This window comes from Marmota monax, unplaced genomic scaffold (genome assembly GCF_021218885.2).
Source record: "Marmota monax isolate L192 unplaced genomic scaffold, Marmota_monax_Labrador192_F-V1.1 WCK01_AAM20220418_F8-fsc00070, whole genome shotgun sequence".
Taxonomy (NCBI): Eukaryota; Metazoa; Chordata; class Mammalia; order Rodentia; family Sciuridae; genus Marmota; species Marmota monax.
Genome location: NW_026692116.1, coordinates 2,973,064 through 2,985,064, shown reverse-complemented (window position 1 = coordinate 2,985,064; position 12,001 = coordinate 2,973,064). Strand labels below are relative to the sequence as shown.

Here is a 12,001-nt window from a genome sequence, read left to right as displayed (position 1 = left end):
GCTTCTAGACTGAAAATTTCCATTAGAACCCATTAATATTTGATAAATATTTCCAATTCAATGAACAAATATCAAAACGTAAAACATTTAAAGAATTCTCCAGGACTGTACCTGTGATCATCAGATAAATGACTAAAAGATATAGTGCCACATCTATCTACTAGAGATGAATTCCTCTGTAAACAATTCAATTTTTAGTTTATAGAGGCTTAAACAGCAAGTCCATGGAAGATAAAAGAAAAAACATTTGAAATGAAGTTTTTGGATGAAACAAATCTTTTTTTTTTTAAATAAAAATGTTCATTTATTTAGTAATCACATGATTTAAAGATAATCTCACATTTACAATTAACTTTGCCATTTGGTAATTTTAAACATTTCAGAAAGTTTTATTTTCAAGAAACAAACACAAAAACAAAACCAAAATGCTAGATATGGTTAAAAGCAGCAATTTTCTTTAGGCTAAATAGTCACTTCTTTATAAGATTACACCAACCCTGGAAAAATATAAATCAATATAGAGGTTGCTTCTGATTGTAATGAAAGTCCTTCCTTCTATTCATAATCATAAGCAGCTTTTTTTTCCTTTTTCACGTGCAATGTAATTTTGCCAGTGTCACCAAATCTTTGTTGAAGGATAATATCAACAATAATTTATCCAAGTTTTTCTCATCCATTCATTTGCTTTATTCCATTCATTTGCTTTATTCAGTGAACAATTACCAAATGCCAAATTGCACGTTTGGCATTAAGGAGATAAAAGTAAATAAGACAATGACCTTAATGCATGGACTTTATGTTTTTATAAGAAAACAATTTCAAATTCACTTTATTTACTATAGACATCTTTCTTCATTTAGCATTGTTTACACATTGTCAAAACACAATATTTGAATGAATGGACAGTGTCTTATTGTCATATAGAGACATATATGTATATAATTTTTTTTTTTTTTTTTTTTTTGGCAAATGAATTACACGTTTATGTCCCTAAGACTGATTTGTTGGTCATGGAAAATGAAAAGGCCAGGAAGGTAAAAATCACTAATGTAGAAAAAAATAAAAAGGTCACCAGAATTAAGCATAGAGGTTGTATAGCTCAAGCTTATGCTGCTCGAAATTAATTCTCCAGGGCTGATCATGGTGGTGTAAGGGGAAAGAATCAATCAGAGCCACTAATGAGGAATTAATATGGGTTTCTGGAAGCAGAAATATACAAGTTCTGTTTATTTGCTTATTTATTTATTTTCAGTATTGGGGATTGAACCCAAGGCCCTGTATGTGCCAGGCAAGTGCTCTACTGCCTATGCCACCAGCCTTAGTTCACTCACTTTTGAAATTAAGACGAGGAGGCAAAAATGTCACCAAACAACACTGACATTCAAGGCAAGCAGAGAAAAACATGGAGGAAGCAATGGGAAAAAGACATGGACAAAAGGCATTAAGGAAAAAAATATAAAAGGCATCTGACGACATTCCCAGTCTCTTCACAGGCCACATTCCACAGATACCCTTCACTCTTCTTATCCTGCCAGTCCAGTGTCTCCTTCCCCTCTGATACCAACAAACTCAAGCCTCCTCTATCTTGTGAAGTTTTCTGAAGACTTATTGTATCCTTTCAGATTATAATCCTTCTCTTTCTTTCATCTTTTGCTAACCATATGAAAAGAGCAGTTAACATTTGCCATACTGTTATGATTAGGATATGAGGTATTCCCCCAAAGCTCATGTTAGACAATGTAGAATGTTCAGAGGTGAAAATGATTAGATTATGAGAGTTGTAACCTAACCAGTGGATCAATCTATTTGATGAATTAATAATTTGAAAGGACTACTGCACTGAGTGGTAACTGCAGGCAGGTAGGTTGTGGATAGAGGAAGGCGTCATTGAGGGTGTGCCTTTGGGGTTTATATTTTGTCCCTGGCACCTAGATCTCTGTTTCCTGGTTGCCACAAGCTGAACAGCTTTCCTCTACCATGCCATTCTGCCATGATGTTCTGTCTTACCTTAGGCCGAGAGCAAAGGGAGCTAGCGGACAATGGACTGAATCTCTGAAACCATGAGCTCAAGTAAACTTTTCCTCTTCCAAGTTGTTCTCATTAGGTATTTTGGTCACAGCAATGAAAAGCCAACTAACACATGTCTAGTATCTCAACACTTGTCTACTACAGCAGCCTTTGCAATCTGATTTCCATGTCTGTCATTATGGAAACTGTAGGTCAACCCACTACAATTACTTACTTGCCAGAACCACTGTCTTTTTTTTTTTTTTTTTTAAGATAGAGGAGAGAGAGAGAGAGAGAGAGAGAGAGAGAGAGAGAGAGAGAGAGAATTTTTTAATATTTATTTTTCAGTTTTCAGTGGACACAACATCTTTATTTTATTTTTATGTGGTGCTGAGGATTCAATCCAGCGCCCCGCGCATGCCAGGCAAGCACGTTACCGCTTGAGCCACATCCCCAGCCCAGAACCACTGTCTTTTGTCAGCCTTTATCTTTATTCAGAGGACAACTACCTCTTCCTCAGAAAGATAGTTACTACCTTGAACCTCAAATGCACTTTAGATTCCTTGACAGTGTTCTGATTATATACATTCCTTTCTAATTCACTCTGTGAAGTGATGTACTCATGTTTTGAAGTTAGAATTGAGCCTGTATTCTAGTTTTGACAAGCTTGGAAAAGGTGCTTGTCTTTTCAGAGTCTCTCTTCCTTTGGTAAGTGGAATGAACTGTGAGATATAAATGTAAAAATCCACCACACAGTGTCAAAAAAAAAAAGTCTGTTTCTAATCTTCCTCCTTTCCCACTTTCTCTGTATTCTCTAGGCATCCCTGGCCTGTGTGTGATTGTTCTACAAGATTCTGTTTTATCTTGACTCTGAACATTCTCTACCTAGCCATCTCACCCAACCCAATACTTAATCCAAGATCTAGATCTCTGGTTTTCCTTCCATTCGTCAGCTCTTTTTCCACATTTTTAAACTACTTACGGGGGTACCATTTAACTGTTTAATATGCCTGAATATTAAACTGAACGGGAAGAGTCTCAATACTTCCAGAACAGGTGTAAGACCAACTGTAATATTTCCAATTAGTTCATCTAACCTACTTCCCTAAAGGCACTAATACCTCCCAGCCATCTACCTTTAATATCTTGAAGTTGTCTTTGATTTCTTCTCCATTGCTAAACCTTGTAGATTTTAGAGCTATAATGTCTCTCTCCTCATTTCTTTCCCTTTTCTTTTTCGCTGTAATTCCTTTAGTTCATCACCTCATTGTTTTTGTTTAACTAGATAATTACTAGCAGTGGCTTTGGGAAAATCAATTCCATAAATTGTGGGGAGAAAATGCAGAATGCAAGGGATTAATAAAAGGCACTGGAACCACTTAGAGCAGATGAGCGATTCTAGATATTTGAAAGGTAAGTAGATGATAGTCTGAGGTGACGGACAAAGGTCAGGTGTGTTTATCTGTTTTGCTTTTTTAAAAATGTTTTTTAGTTGTACATGGACACAATATCTTTATTTATTTTTATTTGGTGTTGAGGCCAAGTGCCTCACACATTCGAGGCAAGTGCTCTACCACAGAGCTACAACCTCAACCTATCTGTTTTGATTTTTTAAAGATGAATGAACACATTTAGGCAGGTAGGAAAGAAGGAGTCAACAAGAGCAAGAACTGATAGCTTCCAAACTATTCTCATCCATTTAGTCACTCATTCTCTTTCAGATATTTTTGTAACTTGGCGATGTTCTAGGCAAAATGCTAAGTATTAGGTTTATAATGGTGTGTAAAATCTGACATAGAACCAGCACCTAAAAATCTTTAAGTGAAGTAGGCAAACATTAATCAAGTAATCACACGATTGAACAGAAATCAGAAAAACTGCTAGGAAGAAGTATATGGTGTTATGAGAGCCTCTTTATAGAGACAGTTGATCCAGTCAGGGAAGTAAAGAAGTTTCTTGAGGAGAAAGTTCCTTAAGTTCTGAATGATGAAAGGGAATTAATTAATGAAGGGAAGAGAGCGAAAAAAGAACTGAATTCATGTCCTATTCTGGGAGAGTATGATGAGAAAATTATGAAAGAAGATCAGAGAGGCAGGAATGAGGAGAATGAGGTAGGGAGTCTGGAGAAATAAATAGGGCCTAGGCCAAGCAGGGCCATGTAGACCACAATAAGAGGTTTTACTTTAAGAGTAATTAAAAGTCTCTGAAGGCTGGTGCAATGTGGAAGAGAAGATCAGTTTTGATTCCAGATCTCTGCAAGACTAATCTTCCTAAAGTACAAGTTTTATGATGTTACTTGCTCAAATTTAAATGATTTTCATTCCTCCTGAATTAAGTTTACCTGCCATTAAAAAAATCTTTCTCATAATAAACCCAACCTTTCTTTCTAGTTACCTTGTACTCTTGACTATATCTCTTTTTGCTTTTTTTGAGCTATAAGTGCTTCCTAGGATGCACTTATCTGTTCATTCTACTTCTTGAAATCTTGTTTTTTGAATCCACAATAGCCCACTTCTATAAAATCTTTTTATAATCTGAACTGAGATTTGAAGCCCCATAAGAATTTGTGCTTTTTTGGCATTTAACACATTCAATTTTTTATTGTAATGCTTGTGTACAAGTCAATCTCCTCCTTTACACAACCTCCAGGTAGCTATAAAGTCTATGAGAACAGAGGATTTGTGTAACCTCTGCATCCCTTATAGGGTCTAAGATAGTCTAACCCAAAGTGGTACTCAAAAGATATTTGTTGGCTATTTTTTTAGTCCGGTTTCTAAACATTTAAAAAATTTTTTATCATTGTATATGTGGCTGCTTCTACACTGATTTCCAGTTATGATGCTATAGCAAAGTATGAATTTCCTAATTTCAAGGTATACATGGGTTCTACTCACACTGGTTTTCATGCATGACATTAAAGACAAAAAATGTACAAATAAACTCTTCAGAAGAAAAATCAGGGCTTCAAGTAATGTATCTATCTCTCCTTTTTATAGTACTATACCAGAGAAGAAACTCAGGTTACTTTAGAGTACCTGGGTCAAAGAAGTTGTATCAGTGAACACTTAGCATCAGTGGGGTAGGGGGAAAGTAAGGAGTAAAAATGAAAAAAAAAAAAAAAAAGAATAAATTGGAAGAGGTAAAAGGCTCACAGATATAGTGGGGATTCTGTAAGCAAAATGGAGTTTTAAAACACATTTTAACCTTTTAAAAAATCAACTTGTCACCTTTAGTATTATGTTGAAGTAACATACCACTCTACTATTTCCTTTTGCATTCAGAGAACATTCTCATCTTTGATACTGACAAAAATGTCATGTCAACTAAAGTCTTCAGTACAGACTAAAGGAATCTTGGGGATGTTCCTCTCATTTAATTAAAAGTGCACTATGTACTCCTTCTACAGAGTGAGTAGACATCATTTAAATCTATTTTTTTTTTTTTTTTTGGTCAAGCTTATTAAGAAACCTAACAAAGTAAACACTTGGGCAATGTCACCATGAATTTCTATGACAAAATTAAACTGTTTCCTATGCTAAAAATACCGATTTTCATTATCTCTCTTGATATAGTGCATCAGAACTCTCTCTTAACTGGGTGCAATTATGAGCACCTGGGAGGCTGAAGCAGGAGGAACACTTGAATCCAAGAGTTTGAGGCTAGCCTGGGCTACACACTGAGACTTTGTCTCATTAAAAAAAAAAAAAAAAAAGGAGAGAGAGAATAGTTTCTTACTTGGAACATCTTATAGTTGAATTTGCACTGCCAAGTTGACTTAATCTGGATTTAGTGCAATCCGTCACAATGCCAATGTAAAATATGAGGTTACATAATTTGTGCAAGGCTACACTGCTTGTTACAGATAAAAACAGGATATTATCCAGAATGAGTGTGAGTTTTAGGGTTTTATGAGATCCATATACAAGTTAAAGATTGTCTTTGGGGTAAGGAAATTACATTTTTTAAAAACCCTCTGTTTAATAAAAATTAATTATACAAATGAAAATTGCCATTATTTTTATCATAGGCACAAAGCTAAGGACCCAAAATTTCAAAAACCAACAGGCATGTAAGGCTACTAAGGACTTCCACGAGAAACAAAGAAAGAAGACAAGAATATACACTGAAGAGGGATGTCATTATAGGTTTTCTAGTTCAGAACTATTATCTAGAAAACAAAGATAAAAACTTTGATTATGACAGCCAAATAAAATAAAATGTTTTTCTTATAACATATGGCTTATGCCCTGATTATGTTTGCATTTAATGCTTTAGGATTACCTATTAATAAGGAAGCAGGGATGCTTTCCATTGATATTTCTAATTCAAAGGAACAAGTTCTTTGTAAATCACTTTGTAGTGATATATTACATGTATGTTTATTTAAGGGGCTGGGTGGTAGTGACTTTAAAACTTTATATCTAAATCCTGTTTGTAACAAGTTTATAGAGCAGCTTCGTAGAGTATTGGAAAAAACTTTTCATAATTGTTGCTATGTGGCAGTTCTCTTAGAATAGTGGATCTAGTCCCTCCCAATCCCAAATGCTGTAAAATTTCAGCAGAGTGAACTGGGGAGGTCCACACACAATGACTGTAACATTCTTACAGCGCCGTCAACAGTAACTGTAAATCTCATGCTTCCTAGCTCCTGGTGAGCTCAGTCATATGTAAAGATGGCACTGGTAGATATAAGGACTGGCCCCTGAAATTGAGGTAATCATTGGTGAGGGCTAACTGCTGTTGGCTGCTCTTATTACCACTGCTGCAGCTGCTTGGGATGGACAAAATGGAGAGCACATCTTTTCACTAGTGCAGAGGATGGAACCCCAGCTCTTGAACACTGGTGACTTTTAATATGGATTAAGGCTTGAGGGGACTCTCAACTATTTATGAATTAAAATAAAATGAACATTATACATTTTCCAGGGATAACAGGGGGAAAAAAATCACTGTAGAAGGTAGGCTTTGATAAAAAATTAAAACTATTATTTCTTTAGAAAGCATCTGAGTCCTATCTACAAAGTGCTGCTGGTTGACGGTAAAGATATTTCAGTTAAAAAAAAAGTTTTTTCTTATATAAACTCAGTAATTAGTTCAGGAACGATATAGAAATATATAAGCAAACAAACAAAAAAGGCATTTTTTGGATACTGAGGAATCCAAAGGAAATACCACTAGGTACTGCTGAGATATTATTTATGTAGTCTTAAATTCAAAACTATGAGCTGGGGCATGGTGGCACATACCTGTAATCTCAGCAACTAGGCAGGCTGCCTCAGCAACTTAGCAAGGCTCTAAGCAACTTAGTAAGACCCTGTCTCAAAATAAAAAATAAAAAGGGTTGGGGATGTGGCTCTGTGGTTAAGCACTCCTGGGTTCAATTCTCAGTACTAAAATAGATAAATAACTTTAACACTATGACTTTTTTCTTTTTTTGGCTTAAAGGTACTCATTTTACATGTGTTACAGAAACTTTTAGAACATAAGAAATTGATGAAGGTCTAAAATCAATTAGAAGAGAAATATTTAAGTTTGGGGAAAAGTGTATATATAAAACCCTAAAATCACTAGTGAGTGTAAGATGAGATGACTTTTACAGTTCAATCTCTGGAGTCCTAATACACTGCTTGTGGAAATATAGAATGCTGAAGAAAACAGTTTGGTAGTTCCTCCAAATGTTAAATATAAATTGGGCATGTGGCACATGTCTGTAACCCCAGTGACTAGGGAGACTGAAGCAGAAGGATCTCAAATTCAAGGCCAGCCTGGGTAACTTAGTGAGATGGTGTCTTAAAAAAAAAAAAAAAATGGCAAGGGATATAGTTCATTGGTAAAGCGCCACTGGGGTTTGGAGGTTGGTTTGTGTGTGTGTGTGACTAAATACAGAGTTATCATATGATCCAACAATTCCACACCAAGATAAATACCCTATATGATCTGAAAATATGTTCACAGAAAAAAATCTGAACACGAATATTTTAGCACCATTATCCATAACTGCCCCAAAGTGGAAATAACCGGAATGACCATCATTGATGAGTGGGTAAACCAATGTGGTATATCCATACAATGGAATATTATCTAGTCATAAAAAGAGATGAAGTACTATTATTTGCTATACTATGAACAAAAACCTTGGAAATGTGTTAAGTGAAAGAAGCCAGGCACAAAAGAGCATGGATTATAGAATTCCATTTATATAAAATGTTCAGAATAGGAAAGTCCACAGAGATAGAGAGTGAGTGGTAAGTTGTCAGAGAATGGGAGAAAGGGAAACTGGAACTCATCTAATACAAAGATTCCTTTTGGAATGATAGAAAATGTTTTGTTATTAGATAGCACTGAATGCACAATACAATGAATTTACTAAAAACCAGTTGAACCATATACAATAAAATGGTAAATTTTGTTTTAATAAAATTCAATTATGAGATTCCATAAATATAAGATACTATAAAACATAATTTTAATTATCTTTTAGTATGGTCTCAAATACCCCAAATTAAATTTAGAATATTAAAAGAAAGACTTACGAAGACTCCTAAGAACCAATAAATTTCTAAGGAACCACCTCTTTGTTTTTTCATGGTATGTTCACAAATTTTTATGAGGAAATTAGTGATGGGCAGCCTTTAAAAAAATAGCATGCTGAAGTAAAAAGCCTTAGTCACATCTTTCCATTCATGCCTGGTAGCCCTAGGGAAGGGACTCTCCAGAGTATCTATCTGTATGATGGTTACCGAAAGTGGCTGTCCGTGTCCAGTGATGGCTTTTGTTTAGTGATCATGGTCAAGTTGAGTTTGTTTAAATACCATTTCCCAGGACTTACATGCTACTCCCTGAACGACAGGAATACACAAAGCTTTTAGAGGGAATAAACTATTGCACGGTCTCTGCCTAGGAAGCAGGCCACAGTTCACTGGAAACAGCCAGTTCAGATAAATAAAATGAAAGCGGACATTTTTGGAGATAGTCTTGAAAGCTTTCCATTAGAGAGAATCAAGGGCATAAAAGTAGGAATAGATGTATCAATATTAGACTACTACAAGTCACTTTCCCTCCATCTTTTCTAAGTAATACAAAATAAGTATTCATGTCTTTCATCAGATAATTTAAGTAATTCCCATAGAATGCAACACATCTCTCTCTCCACGGCCACCCATGCCAGAATCAAAAGTAGTAGTCTATTTATAAAGGTTCCATATTAAATTTAGGTGAAAAAAGTTACATTTTAATTACAAGTCCTCTTGAAGAAACTTGATTCTCATTTCTGGCACTCGAGCTACACATAGAGGAACTCAGGCAAGTCAATCTGCTTCTTGATGGCTTCTCTTTGGTTTTGGTCTGGACCTTTCCCTAGATTTTTCAGCACTGGCAATCTCCTCTTCTGTTAAAGGCTCAAGAATAATGACAGAGGTCAAAGAACATTGAGGAAGAATAAAAGCAAAGGGAAGAAGGAAAGGAGAGATGGGGGAAGAACTGAGGGGAGGTATCCTGTAGCTATAAAGTCTTCTCAAAATAGCCTGTCAAAATCTCAAAGAAACTATTCTGAATACTGTGACCACAACGAAAAGTGCTTCTTTCCGATATTGTGGGTAAAATGGTAATTATGAGAAATATGAAAAAGAATATATGACACAGTATAACACCACATCATAAAATGCATTTTAGTGTAATTTGTTATTGCATTTTCTAATTTGGTACACAAACACTTCAAAATATACATTAACAGGTTGTACATAGTATACAGTTACTTAAGTATTTATAGAAAATGATACAGACACACACATATATACACATTTTAATTAAAAGGCATACATCCAAGACTGTGAAAAGAGCCTAGTATCTTATTAAGGCATATTTACTTGGAAAAACTGATTCAAGTTTGTATTATTTCAACATATTGGCCTTTTCCAGGAATAAAACCTGATATAAGAGTAAAGTATGATAAAGTTTAATTCAACAAAATTAATTGGTTCTTAATAAAAACAGGGTCAATCAATTTTCACTATTACAGATATTCTATTATGTATAATGAATTCTTGAAAATCCTTAATTGTAACATTCACTGAATAAGAATGAGGGAACCAAAAGGAAAGTAATCCCTTCATTGTAAAATAAATGTATACTGCTTAAACTCTGTTTAAATGGTCTATGTATTCCTGGCTACTAGTTAGGGAATATATAGTATAAAGCTAGGGAATATATAGTATAAATATCAATAAATGTTGCAATCACAATAGCCATTCATATCCCATATAATTATTAAGAAATCTAAATAAAATGGGAATGAATAATTATGTATTTTCATACGTAAATGCATTTCACTGAGCATTTTTTAAATTTATTTTTTAGTTTTTGGTGGACACAACATCTTTATTTTATTTTTTATGTGGTGCTGAGGATCGAACCCAGCGCCCCGCGCATGCCAGGCGAGCACGCTACCGCTTGAGCCACATCCCCAGCCCTTCACTGAGCATTTAATGATCAATTGTACATACTCTATTTGATCAAATTTCTGAGATTATAATGGTATAAAATTCCCACAATTTTAGTCCCATAATTGTAATTTATTCTGATAAATTATTTGATGTGGCCCAAATTTTTTAAAAGTTCGTTATATCCCAGTGTCCCATATAGAGGAATAACAAAGTTGATGTTATCCCCAGTGTCCCATATAGAGGAATAACAAAGTTGTTGTTGCTCAATTAAAGTGTTTATAGGTATACTATATATGGGACATTGGGGCATAATGGGTTTAATGTTAATACATCTGTGAAAGCATAGTGGAAGTCACCAGGAAAAGATGATGTGCTACAGAAATAGGTTATTTACTCTGAAGAAAATTCAGGCCCCAGCTTTTTCTGTTGCTTTGGACGCTCATATTTTAGTCAGAATGTTGATCCCTTGGCCTTCCACTAACAAGAGTTAGATTGGAACTACCAAAGCAACATACCAATTACATAGTGTGTGTATATGTATCCTTTTCTAAGTGGATTATATAAATTTTGAAAACAGCTTTCATGCATTAAACATGTTAGTAATCAAAATCTGCAATATGCATATATAAAGAATAATACCATTATTATAGTAGTACTTTTTATGTAAAGTAATTATGTATTCTTCTTCAGTGATTCACAACTACCATTCAATTTTTTTCTTAGGTACAAAGACTTACAAGAATTTTTTTTTTTTTTTGGTGGGGGGTACTGGGGATTGAACTCAGGAGCACTGAGCCACACCCCCAGCCCTATGTTGTATGTATTTAGAGACAAGGTCTCACTGAGTTGCTTAGTACCTCGCTTTTGCTGAGTCTAGCTTTGTACTTGTGATCCTCCTGCCTCAGCCTCCCAAGCTGCTGGGATTACAGGTGTGCACCCCCGCCCCCAGACACTTGGTTTTTAAATATGAATTTAAAAAATGCCTACAAGTTATGATCAAAAGGATTCCATTGGAAATTTGCAAGTAGATATGAAGGTTTTCTGAATCATACTTTTTTTTTTTTAAAGAGATATTCTTTTGTATGCTATATTCAGTCTTAGTGGCAATAAGTAAGGATAAAAAGGGTTAATCCTGCACAAATGTGTTTGTATGTCTCTTTAGGTGTTTAAAGTCTCCATATTTTTCACCATCAGGCTTTTATCCAATGCTGGCCCTTATGCCTGCTTTTTCTTTTCCCAATGACGTTACCTTCTCTAAAAAGTAAACTGTTGCTGGGGGTGTAGATTAGTGGTAGAATAGCATATGGTGTAGATCAGTGGTAGAATAGCATGTGTGAGGTCCTGAGTTTAATTCCAAGCATGGAAAAAAAAAAAAAAAGTGTTAACTGTTGGAAGAAAAGCAGGGTGGAAATATAAATTAATATGTTTTAATTTTATCTCTAACTAGTATACTAATAGACACCACAAAAGAGTGATAAAAGGACAAAGTTGAGGATAACAAGAGCTATCAGCTGAGCCATAGGTTCTCTGGAGGACAGAAATATGAAGAGCTA

At 34.9% G+C, this 12,001-nt stretch overlaps 1 protein-coding gene across 6 annotated transcripts in view; it reads right to left on the bottom strand.

Annotated features, from left to right (window-relative positions):
- Rpap2 (RNA polymerase II associated protein 2) overlaps positions 1–12,001 on the bottom strand; it is a 100,236-nt gene that overhangs the window by 37,223 nt on the left and 51,012 nt on the right. The window contains exon 12 of one of the 6 annotated variants that reach the window (XM_046461711.2): positions 5,420–11,789. The exons of the other annotated variants lie outside the window; for them this stretch is intronic. Within the exon in view, the coding sequence (XP_046317667.1) occupies positions 11,762–11,789 (28 nt within the window). The 3' untranslated portion in view covers positions 5,420–11,761. Of the gene's footprint in view, positions 1–5,419; positions 11,790–12,001 lie in introns of those variants that run through there. 6 annotated transcript variants of the gene reach the window in all.